Genomic DNA, 21383 nt, shown 5'->3' with positions numbered 1-21383 from the left:
AAAAAAATAAACGTGTTCCGTCGTTGTACTTGTAACTTTGTGAAATCTTTCATGCACTTCAAATAGAGATATAATTATGTTGTTTATCCCAGGCTTACCAAGCCATTGCACCAACATTTAATTCTGCCATACATTTGTTCATGCATTTCCAAACACATCAGGATGCTGTGTCAGCCATGTCCAAAGACAGAGAGTATTTAAGTAAGATGTGTGAAACATTTATACATTGGTCATGTATAAAATTGGCTTAGACTGAAGAATCCACATTATAATAACATTTTATTGCATAGCTAATAATAATAAAATACATTACATGGCAGGCATAAAACTACCTTTTATCTCATTATTTCATAACATTTTAATGTAGTGTTCCATAATTTGCTGTTTTGTCTGAACTGTATCTTTTCTCACAATTTATGAATGTTGGACTCGGAAGAGTTTAAAATGTTAATGTATGTGCCTTCTTCAGTGCATAGTTTTCAAAAAGCTGAAAATACTATCCTGTCTACAATCGATCATCATAATTCAGGTTGTTTTATTAAGACATCACTATTATGTTATTGTATCATCTTACTAGCAATATTAATTGGAGACAATTCAAGTACAAGAACTGCATAAATCCACTTGGTGGACAGCTTCACTCATCCGCAAGAATTATACGTTCTTAAAGCATTTCCAACAAAGAGCTGGTAAAAATCATCCCTTTTTGGCAAATGTTGTGTGCAAAAAACAACAAAAAAAAAAATGTACTGATATGTTGTATGACTGAGATGCCCGAAACTGATAAGATGATCCAGAATGTGATGTGCAATTTATGTACAGCACCATTTACGTTGATAAACCGTTAAAGCTACTGACAGGACAGTCTGTGCTCGAGCTCAGGATGGGGAGGACCCGTACTGCTGCAGTAACTGTGAGTAGCAGACGTCACACACGTGCTCAGGGTTGATGGAGGAGGGCAGAGGGAGTTCATTAGCCATGCAGTTCTCGCAGAACACGCCACTGCAGTTCTTGCACTGCCTCTGAAATAGTTCAAAAGATAAACCACTTGTAAAACAGTTCTATTCCATAGTTCTAATACTGACGATCACAGTACTGTAGTGTTGTCACGATACCAAAATTATTGTTTCGATACCGATACCAAGTCAAGAATTGCGATTTCGATACTTTTTCGATACTTTTCCTGAAAAGGGAGAAACACTCTCAAATATCATTGCTGTGCTTTATTTTAAAACTGGGACAACATTCCAATCATAACACACTAATAAATGAACATTTGAACAGCAGATAGGCTATAATAACCATTTGAACAAAATATGAAATATGAAAAATATAAAAAATAAATTAGAGCAATGACATTCAAGGTAAAAAAATAAATAAATTTAGCAGCATTATCTCAGTTATCATAAGAAACATAAGATTTTATCAATAGCAATGCCACTGACGATTCTGCTTATCGATCCGATTCTTTAACGATTCTCTTATCGATTCATGATAGCATTGTGTGGAAAAAAGTAGTCATATGCTTTTTCGGGGGGAAAAAACAAGTGTTTTTATTTGTTTTATGTAATAAATGAAACCTTATTACAAAGTGTTAACGATTAGTTATACACCGATTCAGACAGATCAGTTGTTTTAACCATTCATTAAAACGAATCGGTTCAAATGAGTCATTAGTTCGCGAATTGGACGTGTCATTATCGGACGTGTGCGCGTTGTGTGATTATCCAGGCGGTTACATCCCCACTGTCATCACAGAAAACATTTCATGACTGGATAGTTTTTTTCGTTTATTTAAAGTGTGGTTTATGTCAGCTGAATGTGCGGAACGATTCAGAGAAGATAAGGCAACGTATTTTACCACAATTTACACCCAGCGGTAATTCAGAAAAAAAAAAAAAAAAAAAACTCCGAATGCTCCACATGAAACTTTAGTCTCCCGACCTTACCATCGTGTCGAATTATTTTGATTAATATGTGCGAGGGAGAGAGAGAGAGCAAGACAGCGCTTAGTTTTGAGACGGTGAAGCCTTGTTTATTACCGGGGCTCGCTCACTCTCTCTCTCTCTCTCTCTCTCTCTCTCTCTCTGCTCGTTCAGTTCACGCGCCCTGTCACACGCGCATGAGGAGAAAAACGCAGACGTCCATAGGGAGGCACTGGAAGCGTGCGTTGCACACACCAACATGCAATACTCTCTTACAAATCTGGAACGCGGTCATTCTTAGAAGTATCGATACTAATAAATTTAGGTATCGTGAAGTTTTTAATTTCCGAGTATCGCGATACTTTTGAAGTATCGGTGCACCGTGCAACACTACAGTACTGTAATCACAACAGTGCTCAATCAATATGTATTATGTTGTGCTTTAGTCATTGAGGGGGGAAAAAACGGGAATATGGATAGATGGAACAAAAGTATGTGTAATTTAATTTATGAGTATTTATTTGAACAAAAATAGCGTTAAAACGAATACTGTGAATCACTATTATAACAACTTTTCTATTTTAAAATGTGATTTATTCCTGTGATGGTAAAGCTGAATTTTCAGAAGCCATTACTCCAATCTTCAGTGTGTCACATGATCCTTCAGAAATCATTCTAATAATCAATAGTAAAAACAGTTGTGCATCTTAATATTTTTTGAAAACTGATATTTTTTTCAGGAATATTTTGTACCATGTCAAATGTCTTTTCTGTCACTTTTGATGTGTCCTTGCTGAATAAAATGATTAATTAAAACAAAATGTACTGACCCCAAACGTCTGAATGGAAGTATAGTTCAATAATGACGTGCTATTAAAAAGCAATGATCTGTTTAATGAGGAATTTAGAGTTGGATTGCTTTGGTACCTTGGGTGTAGTCAGAGAGTCTTGATTTTCACACATCGGGCAGATGGAAGGGTCAACATCTTTACAAAGAAACTGGTCCTATCAAATAAGAGAAATTCGTGAATATTAACATAAGAAATGATTGCAGGGAACTTACAAAAAAGATAACAACAGAAGAATTACTGATCAAATGTACCTGTTCATCTTCATGTGACAGTGTCCTGAGAGAAAGACAGTTTTAGTTTAATTTTGATAACATTGAAGTAAATAATTTCAGTTGTATGCAACTGGTTCTGCATTTAAGATAGACTTACAAACTGGAACTTAGACTTGACTTGTCCTCAAGTGCAGTACGCAATGTATAATTTTCTTTTTTGACAGACTCTAACTCCTATATAAAAACAAAAAGACTGAATTTCAGGGAACAGCACACTACATATAGTGAAAGCAACTGAATGGCACGATAGGTCTCGCCTTTCTGATGTCATCCACGTGTTGCCTCATGTCTCTCTGCGGAGGCGTTTTTCCTAACAGAGCTTCAGAAGTTTGGCCTCCAGGATGCTCTCTCCATTTCTTGAGCTCTTGTTCCAAAATCCATCTATCACACCAAGAAAGACAAGGTCTTGATAACTCTTTCGTGAGACGATGATTATAATTTCCACAACATTAGCCGTGGCATCTGATACAATCATAACGACAACTAACTTTCAGTCAGTATATAAACAATAAAATAATGATAATAAAATGTATATTTTTAATTAAATTTATATTTGGTTTAACAATAAATGTCTATATTTGTTATCAAAATACAGTAAAAACTGTAATATTGTAAAAGATTATTACATATTACTTTTCTATTTGAATATATTGTAAAATGTAATGCATTCCTGTGATGCCAAAGCTGAATTTTCAGCATCATTACTCCAGTCCAGTCACATGATCCTTCAGAAATCATTCTAATATGCTGATTTGCTGCTCAAGAAACATTTATTATTATTATCAATGTTGAAAACAGTTGTGCTGCTTAGTATTTTTGAATCTGACTAACACCAATCTCTTGAACAACAGTACTGTAAATGTAGAAATTACCATTATTATTCAATATTAGTTCATGGTGCGTAATGAAGCAATTAATAACGAACCAGATCTTTTGCTTTCTAGATATTAACCACTGAAACAAAACATATTCTCAGTACCTCTGCCGTCGTAATTGCTCAACCTCTTGCTGAAGACTCGCAATCTTGTCCCCAAACTCCTCCTTGAACAGCCGATTGGCCTCATCCGCCAGGTCCCGCTCTCTTTCTGCCTTCTTACATCTGAAGTTGGGCCACATTAACTTAATGAGGTGAAATGAAAACTTAACTAAACTAAAAAGCCATGGAAAAACGAAGAAGATAAAAGCATAAAAAAGAACTGAGGGAGGAACTTAAAAGACAGCTAGAGAGGACAGGAGGAAACATGTGACTAGAGCAGAAACTGTAAATACTCAAGAAGACAAAGCAGTCTGAGAAGTGTCTGATTTTTTTTTTATTAAGCTATATTTGTACTACAGTTCACATCTATATTATGTCTACATACACTTCAGTCCGTTCACAAATTAGAGGATTTCATCATCCAGACTTTTTGCAGAATCTGTAAAGCTTGGTTTCACAAATATCTTTCCAAAGCTTCGACATTTGGCATCAAACTACCACTCCATCAAATTCAGATTTCAATTAAGTTTACAATAAGCTGTCAAATAATTCAGGCACGCAATCTTGCACTCATCATCATTTCTTGCAAAAACAAAAAGCTAACATAATCTCCTGAATATGCCTGAAAGAAACATATTCAGTTCATTTGTTTAGCTTGGGCATCCAAAGCACTCAACATCATCAAACTTAAGCAAGATTTGTGAGAGGTCAACCAAAATTAACCGAATAATATGGTGTTGCATACTATCATATAGACTATAGAGTATAAAACGATTGTACGTTTTTGTTAGGAATGTTTCCCCCGTGCTGGACTGAAGTGTGTTATGGTTTTTATAATGCACCAACTTTGAGAAGTGTCCTGCTATCCTCTTTTTTCAGTATTGAGAAGTAGAGATATAAGAGAGATGCATTTCCATTACTTAAAATTAACGTCTGCCATCTTAAGTTCGAAGATTGGCCAAAACAGCTGCATTTTACTTCGGTTAAAACATACAGAGGGAGACTAGAGACAGGAGCACTGGATCAGGCATACAATATTGAAAAATGAGGGTTGACGCAGAAGCAAGATCTGTAGTTTTCAGTCCGGTTCCAAGACAAAATAACGGCAATGGATCTTGACACCCAGTAATAAAATAAATACCCTAGTCATCTATGTTATGCGAAATCAAACCGAAGATCAGATTTGATTTTTTTGGAAACTATCCGGTGTTTGTGATCGTTTTATTGCTGCCTCTGAAGGAGTTTTCCAGCAGCTGTGTTCAAGCTTCGTGCCTGTTTAGCCATGTCGTTCTCACTGCTCAGGAAAAATGAGTAGAAACACAAGAGAATGAGCATGCGACAAATGAACAGGTAAAAGAGAAGAAGGGATTAAGAGAAGACAGAGACAGAGAGCAGAAGTTATTTTTAGAAAGACTGTTGACGACCTGTGGGAGGCAGCAATGTTTCTCTAAAAAATGAAACAGGAAAGAGTGGACTTGTCTTATTAGTGCTCTATATGTGATTTGCACTTTCTCTTTTTTTATGATCAATCTTGATCACCGATCTGAAATCTGCCCACCCTGAACAATCCATGCTTGGAAAATAATTGTTATAAACAGTGGGATTCAAAAATCCACATTGAAAGTTTATGATTCAAAATCTAATTTCTCATTTGCTATAAAAAATGGTAACACTTTACAATAAGGTTCAATGTGTTAACTTTAGATTCATATTGTTAAAGTCCCCCTGTGGTGCAAATCAAGATTTTAATGTTGTTTATGTCTATGAGGTGTTTTTAATATGCTTTAAGACAACCCATGTGCAAATTCATAAGTCAACACCATTGCTGAGTATTTTCTCCTTAAAACTGCAGTGAACCAAAGACAGTCTCACAAACGCAGTTACTACCTTACGTCAACGTGTGATCGTCAACGAGTGGATCTCTGAGCTGGTGCGAGTGAGTGGAGGCGTATCCACGTATACTAAATGAAGCAAGGGTGTAGAGTTACATTAAAGCTATTTTAAGGCATGAAGAAATATTTTTCAAGGAAAAAAAAACGTTTAAATATGTCATTTTGGTGATCAAGATGAGTTTTAAGGGATATAATTATTGATTAAAGGGGGACTTTAACTACAAATCCTTTTAAAGCATACTTTAGATTAAAGGTGCCATATATGTAATTTTGTTTTACTGTACTATAGCATAAAAACGTTTGCAGATATTTAGGAAACATGCCAAGTTCTAAGTGTCTAAGAAAAACTATGCTACAGCCACTTATTCTGCTTTGAAATGTACGTTCCATGTCAGAATGTCTGTTTTTGTTTTGGTCTGTGTAATTACGCCCACTGCCAATTACCCAATAGTATTTCGACACCCCAGGTTGCCAGTACTGTAGCCATGGAAGCCAGCAAACTAACTGGGTCAGAGATCGCAGATTATACCAGACTAAAAAGCCTCACCATCCATCTAAAAATCTCTATGAACAAAGGCATATTAAAACGCGGATAAATCAACTCATAAACTTACAGTGTCAAGGCCCTTTCACACCGGACGCGTAACGAAAAAGCGAAACGGAAAAGCGAATAGTTCGCGTCAAAACCATTCACATCAGCCGCGACGCGAATTTGCGACGTTCAGAGCTTCAACATTCCAAAACTTTCGCGCCGACAGCTGAGAAAACACGGACACTTCATCATCATCATCATCATCATCATCCAGTGAAGACGAGCTTTTCGTTTTCTTTATAAAGACAGAAAAGAAGGTTTTGTGTGCACCCAATCTTAAAGAACAGAGAGTCTGAAGGGGAGTATGCTAATCTTGTAAAGTAGCTAAAACTTTGCCACAAAGAACCGGCCAAAGTAAGGATTATGCATTCAACATTTGAATTGTTTATTAATAAAGTGTTTTCTGTCAGTTTTCGGTCTGAGACGCGCTCCAGTTCACGCGCCGGCGCCTCCGTGTCCTAATTATATTGTCTACTATATTTGCTTCTTATTCCTATTAATCCAGGCAATTTGTTGATGAAACATTGATTAAAATTAAGATACAATTTATACAAAACGAAATTCACTTTAAAGAAAGGCTTTCTACAAAACAAAACTTAAGTGGTCAAAATTATGTCTGACCCATTCCAAATGTTTTCGATATATTGGGCATCTTATGATCCTTACTCATCTCATGCGGTTCCCTTTTCATATAGATCATCAACATAGATGAAATAAAAAAAATAGCATTATATTATTTAAACGTATGAAACGTATGTTTTGTTTGAGTTTTTTAACTTATAGGCCTATTTAAGCGTCACCCCGCTCCGCTTTATTTACGCACATGCTCTGGTGTGTGGCCTATACATGCATGCAAAAATAATATGAAACACACAACCATGAATGTTGAAAATATTCCAAATCAATTATTTCCCTCCTAGTCAAAAATATTATAAATCATCAGCACGCACTTCATCAACTCGCCGGAGACACCAACTATCCCAGCTATTTTATCCCATGCCTCGTTCTTTTGCTGGTAAGAAACACCGTCATGCCATAAATGATAGGGTATGCGTGCGTTGAGATGCGGAATAGGCAATATAAAAATGCTGTCATTATAAAAGGTTTCTAGTTTCAATGTATTGCTTGTTTTTAGTTTACATTTCATGTTGTGATACTTCTCTTCTCTCGCACATAATGCTGCTACGTCAGAGCAGCCAAAGCGTCAACAAGCTTCGCCTTTGTTTCCTTGTATGTGATTGGCTGAAGCCTTTTCTGTCGCCGCAAAAGTAAAAAAAAATCGACATCGAAGCGAAAAAAATAAAACTCGTTTTTTCGCCGCAGCACATTCGCATTCAGTGTGGCAGCACTCATTACACAAACAGCTGATCAAAAAATAAAACTATCGCGCGAATTATTCGTGTGTCAAAATCGCGTCCAGTGTGAAAGGACCTTTAGGCTCATTGCCTTCCATTGTCAATTGCACTCGTTCCTGTTGCATGTCCTTCAACTGGCAACCCGCGTGAGCGTCAAGTCTGAGGAGGAGCGGGCGGGAGAAATAACCCTCTCCAATATTTTGAATTTAGACTGTAGTACCCATTTCAACCTCTAGCTGTCAATATTACATAAGGCACCTTGAAATGTTAATTTATAAATATATACAGTACATAAATATTAAATATATAAATTGTTCTTTAGTTAATGTTCAGTCATAATATATTAAAGGGATACTCCACCCAAAAATGAAAATTCTGTCATCATTTACTCACCCTCAAGTTGTTGCAAACCTGTATGAGTTTCTTTCTTCTGCTGAACACAAAGGAAGATATTTTGAAGAACGATTGGAACTTTGGCAGCATTGACTTCCATAGTATATATATGTATTTTCTACTATAGAAGTCAATGGTGCCAAACAACTGTTTGGTTCCAATCGTTCTTCAAAATATCTTCCTTTGTGTTCAGCAGAAGAAAGAAACTCATACAGGTTTGCAACAACTTGAGGGTGAGTAAATGATGACAGAATTTTCATTTTTGGGTGGAGTAACCCTTTAACAATAAATCAAATGTAAAATCAATTAAGCATGATCACTGAATTATATTATTCTGTATTCTATCTGCATAACATCTGGGATTCAAAATCTAATTTCTTTTAAATCAAGACTATTTTTAGGTTATAGATCAAATAATAAAAATTGTGGCATTGATAATTTGACTTTGGACAGACAGTCAGATGTTCTTCCTTTGCATTTTTACTTAGCACTACAATTACGATACTAATAATATAATTAAATCAGATTTTAGAAACAAGAGGCCTTTTCACTAGTGCTCTTAAGACTTTGTTTTTACAGTATCCATGTCATGTGTAAATGCTGTGCTGTGCTCACCTGCTCTCCAGCTGTTTAATAATGCTCCCCATCTGGTTTGTTTTCTCCTCCAAGCGGCTGATGATGTCACTCTTCTGTTTTGCACCGGTCTCTGAGCTCTACAGGCCAGACACACACCAATAACATGCTACATCAAAAATAAATGCAGTTTTGCTACACTAGATTTAAGCAGTACTAATGCAGTTGTAATGTTCTTAATCTTATTAACAATTCCTCACATAAAAGTCACATGAAGTTTAATAATCCATTATTAAACAATGGATGGTTAGCTACCCCATTATTTTATGTTGCTTCATAAAAAGTATATATATCGCAAAAAAATATTTAGATTACTCTAGTACATTTTTAAAAGTCCTCTGCCAAGTTCGACACACTATGTGACTTGGCACCGTACGTCTACTTTCTTCTTTAAATTGGCAGTGTCAAATCCAATCACTTCGTTTTCACTCCGCCAAGGGTTAACCTGTTAATATGGGTGCTTACACAATGCTTTTGTATGTCTTTATAAATAAATAATTAAGAGTGTGTTTTGTTGAGACTCGAGAAGCAGCTCCCATGATAAACCTGTAAATTGTTTTGTTTTCTCTCATACCTGTGACTTAACGGAGAGCTCATGGTTGAGTGTACGCAGTTCATCTAACTGCTGTCTGAGCTCCACCAAAGCGTCATGTTTTTCACAGATGTCCTTCTCTAGCATCTTCATGGACAACTCCATCTCCTGCTTCATCCCTATTTGCACCTCAAGCTCCTTCTCCACATCCTACAGACACACAAACAGGCTCTTAAGACTTCCCGAAAGAACTCGGACTCGATTCTTTGAAGAACCCACATCAGAGATGAATTTGAAGATGAGCAATTCACACACAGTTATTAATGTTTTACTCACCAGTCTGAGCTGAGTTTCCTCTTTGAGCTGTTTGCGAGTTTCTCCGAGCACTTGACCGTTTGCAGTACCATCTGCCCTTGATGCCTTCAGGAGGAACATAGGTCGAGAATATCAGACAACAAAGCAAAGCGCAACCAAAACAGTGTTATGACTGCACACTGTGAACTCAGTATGTGCTTACAAAAGTAAGCTTGTGGTTTACTTTTAAATAATGAGTAACATGCAGTCAATCGTTGTTGTTTGACTAAATGATTGTTAACAGTCAGTACTTCAATGATATTACTGTGGGTTCAACACAATGTTGTTCACCTTGCGACTAGACTCCACTAAGTAAGAACTTTCCTCCTTCACTCTTTCCAGGTCCTCCTGCAGAGTGATGATCCTGTTGTTTGCGACAGCAAGCTAAGTAACAAGAACATTATATTTGTTTTATTAAATACAGTTCAACATTAATAATTTCACAAAAGATGTCAAACAAATACAGGTCTTTTGAACTTTCTATTCATCAAAGAATCCTGAACGATGTACCAAAGTTTCCACAAAACTATTAAGTAGCACAAGTGTTTTCTTTTCAACATTGATAATAATGAGAAATTGTTTTGAAGAAAAATTCTTGAGCAGCAAATCAGCGTATTAGAATGATTTCTGAAGGATCATGGTACACTGAAGACAGGAGCAATAACTGAATTGAGCCTTGCCATCACAGGAATAAAATACATTTTAAATTGTAATAATATTTCACAATTGAACTGTTTTTACTAGTTACTGTTTTGATCAAATAAATGCAACCTTGGAGAGCATAAGAAACTGTTCAACGGTAGTGTGAATGCAGTTCCATTTCATTTAAATCATTTATCAGTCATGTATTTCCCATAAACTTCAGTAATCCATTAAGTTATAATTATAACCCACCTCCTCTGTAAGTTTTGTGTTGGACTTTTCCAGCGCATCCACTTTGGCTTGCAGATTATTCACTGACGCACTGGGAAAGGGGAATTAAAAGTGACAATGTGAGATTGCTAATGGTTTCCAAATGAGCAGCTACTTACAATCACAACCCACAAGGCTGATGTTGGGTAAAGCAACTGCACCTTAAATGTCTGTTCAGTTCCTCCACGTAATTCTTCTGGTCAAGAATAGCTGTAATCTGTCCATCGCTGCAAGCAAAGAGCAGCTTTAGAAGCAGCACTGAGCTTTTCACAATGAGTCCAAAAGCTGTCAAGACTAAAACAACTAGCTTCCATTGAGGAAGTTGAACTTAGACTTACCCCTCTGTGCTTTTGCTACTGTGCGCACCATCTTTCAGATACATGGAAAAGTCTATGACTCCAACCTATAAACAGAGTAAAAGAGATCTTATTACCCTGTAAAAACAAATAAATTAACTTTTTGGCAAGCACACTTTAGAGAATAACATTGACAGCAAAGTTGTTCTATCATCTGTTGTCCTCCATTGCTTGTGTTCAGTAAAAAGTAACAAACCTGTGAGTCTAAATCTTCTCCCTTCATACACAAGTTAGCATCAATGACATTCAGGCCCACCAACAGCCCAGCGATCACGGCTCCTTCCTCCTCCATCATAAGAGCGTTGGGCTCATAGAATTCACTGAGGAAAAAAACAACAGCAAATATAACATGTTGAAAAAACTGGATTGCAAGACCACAATTACAGCTTTTATATCAAAGACCAAAGGCAGGAACTGTAGTGTACCTGAGCAGGTCTTTTCGGTTGATGATGGTCTTCATGTAATCTGAGAGTTTCTTCTGCATCAAGGCCAGGCGAAGCCATGCTCTGCCTCTTCCTAACGGGGTTCTGAGATAAAAGAACAACTTCAGATTTCGAAACACAAAATAAAATACCACGTTCAAGTTGAAGATGTTTTCTTACTTGAGCCCAGGAAGGTCTTTGACACTGGCTGTGATCTCACCAGCTTCAGGAGTCAACTTTTCTACAAGCTCCAAAGGACCCCAAAAAGACTTATTTTGACCAAGGAACGTCTTCTTACCTAAAAAAAACAGGAGACCTTTAGAAGAAGAAAACCTGGAGACAGACTGAGACAAAGAAATAAACCTGTTAAAGACTTGGATTCACTGTACTGTACATTAAATGTCCCAACCATGGTGTAGTTGCACAATAACTGTCAAGGTTAAGCATTACAAAACATACTGGTACACTGTACTTACGGGATTATAAAATGGTATACACAACACACCAAAGTACTGTGCAATCAGTAACTGTCAAAATTAATGAACAAATGATCATGTTATTATTACGTAATGGACATAAATGATGACCAGAGATTACTCTGCGGACAGTGGAATTATGGTTGGGATTTTTTCTGCTTACTTTTAAGTCCATGTTTCAGGCAGTGCTCCATGACGACAAAAAACTGCTGCAACGGGGCATAGTCTGAGTCAAGCGTGCGGCCCAAGTTCAATGCGGACTCGATCAAGCCCTTGATGCTCAGCTTGGCCATGTTCATCAGGTTAAGCCTCTCGATGGCAATGGGGTCTTTGGGATCTGGAGTAAAACAGAAATTCAAACATTATGTTAGATATGATACAATTCTCTCACTGTGACTTCTCCTACACACAGTATTTAACATGATATGAAAGCAGTATATGAGAGTTTGGACTAGAGAACTTTCCATTGACTACGACTACATGGTTTCCTCTAAACCTGGCAAAAAAACAAAAAAATTTAAAATAAAATAAAATCTGGTTGATGCCATTTGAAATGCATCAGATGTGGACTGATTGCATTACAACATGCAATCAAATTTTCAGATTAAAGGGCGTCTTGATAGAACAGATTATCGTTTTGTTTGCTGTTGTTTTCAAAATAATCTCCATCCAACCTTACAATGCATGACAACTTACATAAACTATAGTAAATCAATTTTCAGTTCTCAAGCCTCACCCTGTCTGATCCAAAACACACCCACAGTAATGCAATCATTTCATCATCAAGACTCAATCTATGTCTGTAAGCAAATAGCAGTGACCTTTTTTATGAGCACAGCAATGGAAAAGAGAAAGACTGATAAAAGTATTTTCATTTGCTTGGGTTGACTTTATAAATGGGCCAAGATGAGCTAATTTGGCATTTAGTCAAATTTCTCATTATCTCAGTGCATTTACATAGCTCAAAAAAAAAAACACATCTCATTTCCTTTGGTTATTTTTTACAGCACATTGACTCCCTAATACAAAGTTAAAAATGAAGATGTTCAAAGACCTTGATATTGTATAGAATCGCTAATGCAAAGACAAAACCGAAGACATTCAAAGGCCATGAAATTAACAGGAAAGCCAACAGACAGCTTTCAACAGGTACGAATGAAAGACCTTCTTGGTGTAGCTTCACACAGTCACACAGGACAGAGTGAGTCTAGCCATCGCTACTCAAGCCAAAGGTTACACAAACTACAAAAAAACAAAAACAAAGTCTGTCTGTAAAGACAGATTTTCTTATCGATATATAAGAAGTCTCTGAATCATAAACATTTAATGTCTTTTAGAAGCTCTGAAGCGCTTAGAAAATCTAAAGAGCCAGAAATTTATCATGAATGCTGGTAAAACCATGCGATAAAAAAGTCAAATCAGCCAGAGAATGGGGTGGGGCAGTGAGACAGCCAAAGAAAACAGGCCAGACAAGAGTATTCCAGCCAAATGGGTAGCCAGATATTCTGCTAGCTCCAAAGATAGCTAGCAATAAAAAACAGACACAAAGCTATTGACGGAAACTTCAAACCAAAAAACAGGACATTGAAAAAGAGACAGATAAAGAAAACAACAAAAGAACATGAAGAAGGTAAAGCTTTGGAAGCTGTGGTGCGAATGTGCTGTTCAGGGAGGCTGGTTCAGTAAAGACAGGGCGGCGCGGCCACGCCTGCTGTGGTTTTAGGATGGTGCCCGAGGCGGGGATGAGGTGGACTGGGGAGAGTGATGCCACCATACGCACCTTTAAACTCATCAAGCATTTGCATTTGCTCCACCAAATCTGTGAAATCCTCCCATGAGTCTTTGCAAAAGGCAATGGAAAACAGAAAAAAAGCAGAAAAGGATTGGGTCATGCACATCATGGGAGTAAAACAAAGCAACAACAAGAGACACATCATGTTGTAGGATGTTTGCTTGTAGAGTCTTGTCTACAGAGCCAAGCTCTCTTTCTATTCTCACTGTCATACATTAGAGCAAAAATGTTCCTAGTGAATAACTTCAGAAACACTATAACAGAGACTAATAATAGCAATGTTGATGGTCATTAAGAGCCACTATAATGTGTCAGCAATTCTGGATCGGAAGACAGTTACTATGAAGTCATTTGACTACAATAGACAAAGGAGCTCAAATAATTTTCTTCTTGTCCTGGAAGACTCATTGCATCTTATCTAAATCCATTTGTTTGTCAGAAGGCCTCAGGATAGAATGTAATATTTCCTCTTTATCCACAGCACTAGAAGTAATATCCCCAAGTTTTCATTATAGCTTTAAAAGGATAGTTCACAAAAAAAGGAAAGATATCTGTCATTTATTCAATCACCTTCATGTCACTCCAAACCTGTGTGACTTTCTTTCTTTTTTGGAACATAATACAAGATATTTGGAGAAATTGTCTTTTTTTTCCTCTCCATAAAATCTAAGTTAATGGTAAGCAAAACTATCTTGTTACTAATATTTTTTTAAAATATCTTCTTTTAAGTTCCACAGAAGAAAGTAAGTCATACAGATTAGGAAACAACATGAGGGTGAGTAAATGATGACAGAAATTCCCTTTAAGTTCTTCTCTGTCACTTAGCTGTGGGGGGGAAAAGAGAAAGAAAAACAAAAAACAAAGACAAAAATCAAATGACACTTAATGAGGCAGAGCAGTACATTACAAAGAACGTCTGCAAGCAGTGAAACAGACCAAGGGGAAAATGGCAACTAACTAATATTTACTGATTTGCACAATGGATTACTTGAAGAGAACATTTGTTATAAAACATCTATGAAGAAAAGTTACTGTCTTGACTTCATCTGGGTCTGGAAACTGACCTAAAGTCAAAAGTCAAAAAAATGTATGTCATATGTTTGCAAAGGTGCTGCAATTCTTGGAAATGTATGACCAATAAACAAATACTAGACAAATCTGTAAACAGACCTTATCAGATAATGTTTTCTATTCCTTGTCTTGCTACATGCCTGCTTCCTCTTAGCTCAATGCACAGAAAACACATTAGACTGAGATAACTGTTGCTATTAACATGTAGATTCTGGTCTCTACTGCCAATTGAGAAGTATAACATCCCTTTAAGACATTTGATTGAGTTGAAATCTCGGGCACGTTTCCAAGGCAACTAAATTGTGTCCACATGACTGTGTTTCCTGATGTCCTCTTTTAACCTTTGGCACAGTAAGCCGTGACTCTCCAGCAATGCACTGGATTAGCAAAACAATTGTGAGCTCTGACCACAAGTCAACACTATTCTACAAAAAAAAAAAACTATATAGTGCATTATATGTTTTTTCGTTACAAAAGTGAATAAATAAAAAACAAGTTGTAAGCAATTTTGTAAAAAGCCTTTTATTTTTATTAAAAACAACAAAAATGTTGAAAAATCAAACTATATTAAGTCATTTGTAAAGGCACATTCACACCAAGGACGATAACTATAACATTTTAATAATTGTTCTAATTCAGAGAATAGGGAAGTCCATAGCACAGCTTTATTGATAACCACAATATCATTGGAATCACTTTCAGAACTATTTTTTCCAGCTAAAGAACAATAAAAAACATGGACAGCCAATCAAAATCCTGACTTTAAAGAGCTCGAGAAGCTCTAAGAACTCTAAGAACAGAATGTTACCGTTCATATGCATGTATGCTAATATAACTAGCCTTAAAGTTATCTTTATAGTCATCATTTTAGGTGTGAACAGGCCTTTAAAGTCATTTTAAAATATATTATCAAGAATCCAAATATCTTAATAATAGTCTAAATGGAGTTACAGTTTGTCAAAAACTGATTTAGTTTTATTATTTAATTGGAGGGACTTTCATTCTGGTGGATTTTCCCAACAGTGTGATGCACATGCTTAATTTGTTCGACGTGACAATTTAATTGGACAACTTAACTACAAAACAGCATACGAATAGCTTCATTCAAATCATTCAGTGGGAAACAAACCTTCACAACCCCTTGTGCTCCATAAAAACTACATTTCCAGGCAGGCCTGCGGGAACGCTGAGAGCATGATGGTGGAAGGTTGGGCCAGCACCGCCCAGTACGATAAGAGCAACGGAGGCCTAGTGATGCTGTGCGCGCCTACCTTCATGAGCAGGCTCGGGATCAGGCGTGAGCGAGATGTCGTTGAGCTCACGCAGGCACAGCCATTCCCCATCCACCGACACGCGGAAGTTGCATAGGTAGATGGTCTCTCGGGCAGCCTGTGTGATCTTGTCAGTAGTGGGGGTGGGGGCATCGCTCTGGGGAGTCAGATCAGACATGGTGACTCAGCTGATCGCTGCTGCGACGACAACAACACTTACGATGGCGGCCGTCAGCAAAGAGTCAGGTGCAGGGAATAGAAATAATGACTTCTTTTTAAAAATCCAGTCCAAGTAAGAGTCTTCTCCAGGACAAAGGAGGATGGAAAAAAGAGACAAGGAAAACAAAGAAGGGGGAAGAAAAAAAAAATCAACCAGCAGTCCACGCCAAACCTGACCGAAAGGATGCTATTCTTCTGGGCCTATGCTCAACGGCCTCGTCTTGCGAATGAGCGGCGACTGCTAAAATCCTGCGTGTGAATAAAGGCTTCAGTGCTCTCTGGCTCAGCACAGCCAGGGGATTGAGATGCTGTATGAGCCTCAGTGGAGCTACAATCAGAGATGTGTCTCTCTCTCTCTCTCTCTCTCCCTCTCTCTCTCATTCCCTCCCTCCCTTACAGCCCAGCTGCTCGCAGTCACCGGATTGGCTGCACGTTCTGCAAATGGGAGGGTGTTAACCAAGATGGCCGCCATGATGCTGAGGAGAATTGTGGGAGTCACGTGAGCAGATGGTGGAGGGGGCACAGTTCCCGAGAGGCCTGTCAGATGGGGGAAGGGGGGGAGCTGTTGCCAATGATCCAAATGCTGAACAAGAGAAGTATGGAAGCCCTAATGATTGAGAACCAGAACACTGCTGATAAAGCTGCTGTTTACTGAACAACATCTTTAGGAGGAGCAAGATGGCAATTAGTGTAAAATTAAACTGTGTATGAAACAAACAAGTAGCTAAAATTCTACAGACACAATGTGTGATGTGTGTGTGTGTGTGACTGTTTTTTCTGACCATTTTGGGACGGTGTTGTAGAAATATAGAAATTAATATGACAAGGTAGGCCTTTAAAAAAACAAAAAAACAACGCCTTTGAAAAAAAGAAACTCATATGCAAAGTCATGTAAAATGGGGTTTGAATATTAGAAGTAATCTATTAACCTCATTAATTATTTACAAAAGAAAAGCACTCATGCAGGAAACCGATCCATTTATAACACATTGTGTAACACCATTGGGTACGGAGTACGGACATACACTACCGTTCAATTTGAACTATTTTAATTATTTTAAAGAAATGAATACATTTATTCAGCAAGGATGCAAAAACGAATCAGAAGTATAGGGAAACTGAGAATGTTACAGAAGATTATAGTTTGAATAAATATTGTTGCTTTGAACTTTCTAATCTATATAAGACCTATCTATACATGATACAGAAAAACTGTATCATGGTTTCCACAAAAATAATAAGCAGCAGAAAGGTTTTCAACATTGATAATAATAAGAAATGTTTCTTGAGCAGCAAATCAGCATATTAGAATGATTTCTGAAGGATCATGTGACACTGAAGACTGAATTAGTGATGCTGAAAATTCAACTTTGCCATCACAGGAGGACTAAAAAGGACTTTTTCAAAATATATTCACATATCAGTTACTTTAAATCATAATGATATATTACACAATATGACTTTATGATTTTACAACATGATTTTATCAATGCAGTCTTGGTGAGCATACGAGAATTCTTTCAAAAAACATCACAAAAAATATTGTATATCGTAGTGTTGCATCTCTAAAACTAGGCATGTAAATGAAAATACCAAATTCATTTTCACATGAGAGTAATGTCACCATTCAGTGATGCAATACTGAATCAGTTTATCTCAATCTTAGTGAGATAAATCATTACAGATAATGAACCATAATACGGCATTGCATTAATTCACAAATTGCATTGCAATAAACAAAAAAGAGACAATGGGCTACATTGGTCTGATTTAAGAAAAATAATATATATTTAGTTTTCATTTCCACTTCTTCCACAAAACAAGAATATAGGCTACTGTATTTCCAATCTTTCTTTTCTTCAAATGTATGCATTTCTAGAAAGCTGCACTCCAAAATAGCACATATGCATAGCACAACCCTGACAGTGACACACATGCTACATTCAGTGCTGTAATTCTGCTTCATTTGTTCTTTGACCTGGCTGTGATGTACTAATAACAACTGTGAAAAGTATTTACTCGGGTGTTGTTTAACAAGTACAATTTAACCATAAAACCAACAACAACTTCCTGGCTCACAATACCCTAGCATTTTCTATTTTTCAGCTTCTCAAATATGACAGCTATTCAGCTATAGCGGATTTATAGGACAGCGAACTGTTAACTGGTTGCACACTTGCACACAAAATCTCAGCAGATGCATTATGTCCTCCAAGAAATTTTTGCATATGGTTAAATTAATTCTATGTCTTCAGATACCCTAATCTGTTGACAATGACATACTCATGTTGCTTTTTGCAACATGTGGGCAATGATATAAAGAGAACAGAATTGTTGGTGATTGGATGTGACATCACACACCATGAATTATTAAAAATGGCATTTAAAAGACCTGTCCACTATACATCAGAGGATTAAAAAAAAACAATGTTATACTGCAAAAGCATAGCCTATTTAAAAACACAGAAAACCAAGTGACGAACTACGCAGACAGCAGTTGAGCATCACGTGCATTCCAACCATTTCCAGCGTGAAACCCCAACATGCTGCCAAGGTAGGCAGATCACTAGCAATTGATAAACAACCATCTGACAATTACAACCGCCAGACTAAACCTAAAACAGCAGTTCTCATCATGAACATGACCTCAAAGATTAAGAGTTTATCTGAACTGTGTATTATTTGTGGACACTGGACAGTAAAAGGAGAGTTCACCCAAAAATGAAAATTCTCTAATCATTAACTCACCCACAAGTTGCTCCAAACCTAATTTCTTTCTTCTGCTGAACACAAAAGAAGATATTTTGAAGAATGGCAGTAACCAAACAGTTGATGGTCCCCATTGACTTCCATAGTATGAAGGGTGGAAAAACACTATGGAAGTCAAAGTGGTCTAATCAACTTTTTGGTAAACGGCATTCTTCAAAATATCTTCTTTTATGTTCAGCAGAAGAAAGAAATTCACACAGGTTTGGAAAAACTTGAGAGTGAGTAGGCTACATGACAAAATTTTCATTTTTGTGTGAACTATCCCTTTAAGATAGTGTAGATGATATTCAGCTGTACATCTATAAAACAGCTGTTGTTTACATGCGAGCTAATGACAGTTTGTACCATCGGTGTATTATTTATTTCTGATAAATTAGAAGTCATAAATTCAAGAAAAAAGACCATTAGAAAAAAGACAGACTCTGAAACTGAACAGCAAAATGCAAGCTTGCATAAACGCTGCAGTGTCTGTCATTGTACGGTGTTGTTGACATTGAAACACAAGGCTTAGGCTGTCAAATATTGCTGGATGTTCAAGAGAAGCAGACACCATCACATTCTATTAAATAACCCCATAATGCAGACGATCATATCATATACTCACTTCTTGTTTTCTTGTTAGTCTTCTCAATCTGGAATTCATATCGCACTGGTGAAGGAAGAGAAGAGCTCGTCTGTGTAAACTGTATACTTGAGTTATAAGTTAGCGCTTCCTTAAAGTAAATCACCGAGGCCGGAGAAAGCGACTCCTCTGGACTGTTGACTGCATGTCCATCGGTGTCCTTCATGTGGGGTTTGAGAAATTCATTAGATGACACTAAAGTTTCGGAAACTTCCGCGCTGTGCTGCTCCGATGCTCCTGAGCTCTGGTCCGCCATCTTCAGTTCAAAATTCATGTGACCACTATGCGTCATCCCATTCAGCTCTCGTGTGAAGCAAACTCATGTTTATCCAAGACTGGTTTAGGATAGTTATATATTACGACTCGACATCTTTTAGCCGTATTGTTTCTAAATTTTCAGCCAAACAAACAAACAAACAAACAAAAAATAAATAAATAAAAAATGTTGGTCATATGTCATGACGTAGAAGATCAGCTGGGTGAGAGCATTTAAAGGAACAGCAGCAGCATCAGTAGACAGACACTACCTCAATATAGCGGGACTATAAATAACTTCACAACCACTTCACAACAGTGTAACCCTACGAGCATGTGTGCAGTGCTGGGTGGTAATTGGTTACATCATGTAATCTGGATTACGTAATCTGATTCCAAAAATACTTGTAATTGCATTTTAAAATAGGCTACTCATAATCAGACTAGTTAGGTTACTTTTTTATTGATTACATGTAATCCTCACAATGGCACATCATTCATAATAGCCAACATTTATTCTCCCTACTACTTCTTTTTTTCATTTTTATTCTTTCCTATAGGCTATTAAAAAATGCTAGGCTATAGCCTACGACGTTCATATTCTTCCATGTTTGTGGAATTGCACATGCAGGCAGCCACTAGTCATGAGTAGGCCTACTGAAAACTGAGACCCATGCATCACCGGTTTTACAAAAATCATTTCACTTTTAAGAATAGTGTTCTCAACATTGCAACATATATATAATCAACTCCTGACAAACACATTAATTAGTATTATTGAATCATCATTTAGTGAGTCATTTAACCATGTATTACTGTCTTTGGAAGTATTTTGTCTTTTTACACATTAAAATGTATAGCCTACAAATTCACATCATTTAATATTTACATGCAATGCAGGGATTAACTTTTCTGTCTGAACCTCTTTGACCTAATTGAAGTAGCCTCCACCTTGATATTTTAAGTTAATAAGTTAGGTCAATAATAAAATTAAGTCAATAATAATAATAACTAATACAATTAAGTTCACTGTTGTCTTGTCAGGTCACATGGCATGCAAATAAATACATTTAAAAAAAAAATAGTGTTTTATTTTAATTGTTTTTGTTTACAAAAATATTTATTGTAACTTTACATTTTTTTATGATTTTCATTAAACTCAAGAAACCCATTCCATCAGGAACCCTAGTCTTGGAAACCCTGGGGATGAATGATGAAAACATGCAGAAAAGTTGTAGGGAATAAATAGGAGGAAAACACTTCCCATAAACGTTAAAATAATGATTACAAGGACAAACTACTAAATAGACCTTATAGTTAATGTTTACAAGTGTGTAAATGCACCACTAGAGAGCGCCATCAGCAGTGTTTTGGTTACTTATCCTGTCAGGTTTGTTAGTTAAAGTCTTCTATAGTAACTTCTAAATAGATCTCAATATTTGC

General features: G+C 36.8%; 1 protein-coding gene across 7 annotated transcripts; it reads right to left on the bottom strand.

Annotated features, from left to right (window-relative positions):
- Positions 1 to 260: 260 nt before the first annotated feature.
- rufy3 (RUN and FYVE domain containing 3) lies at positions 261 to 20081 on the bottom strand. 7 transcript variants are annotated; one of them, XM_056270008.1, is made up of 19 exons: positions 19668 to 20081; positions 13722 to 13781; positions 12105 to 12278; positions 11646 to 11763; positions 11469 to 11570; positions 11240 to 11363; positions 11026 to 11090; positions 10849 to 10914; positions 10670 to 10739; positions 10067 to 10159; positions 9758 to 9841; positions 9464 to 9631; positions 8872 to 8969; positions 4028 to 4147; positions 3306 to 3429; positions 3146 to 3222; positions 3028 to 3052; positions 2853 to 2930; positions 261 to 1022 (listed from the first exon to the last, which is right to left on the bottom strand). In XM_056270008.1, exons 1-19 carry the CDS (start codon positions 19975 to 19977, stop codon positions 879 to 881), a joined length of 2100 nt encoding a protein of 699 aa, XP_056125983.1. In that variant the 5' UTR covers positions 19978 to 20081; the 3' UTR covers positions 261 to 878. The 7 variants fall into 7 exon arrangements, with proteins under 7 accessions (XP_056125983.1, XP_056125985.1, XP_056125984.1 ...); XM_056270010.1 differs by lacking the exon at positions 19668 to 20081 and adding an exon at positions 16076 to 16651; XM_056270009.1 differs by lacking the exon at positions 13722 to 13781 and having other exon boundaries at positions 19668 to 20079.
- Positions 20082 to 21383: the final 1302 nt, after the last annotated feature.

The sequence above is a fragment of the Rhinichthys klamathensis genome, unplaced genomic scaffold (assembly GCF_029890125.1).
Source record: "Rhinichthys klamathensis goyatoka isolate OS25496 unplaced genomic scaffold, OSU_Roscu_1.1 h1tg000296l_1, whole genome shotgun sequence".
Taxonomy (NCBI): Eukaryota; Metazoa; Chordata; class Actinopteri; order Cypriniformes; family Leuciscidae; genus Rhinichthys; species Rhinichthys klamathensis.
This window is presented reverse-complemented; position numbering and strand designations above follow the sequence as displayed.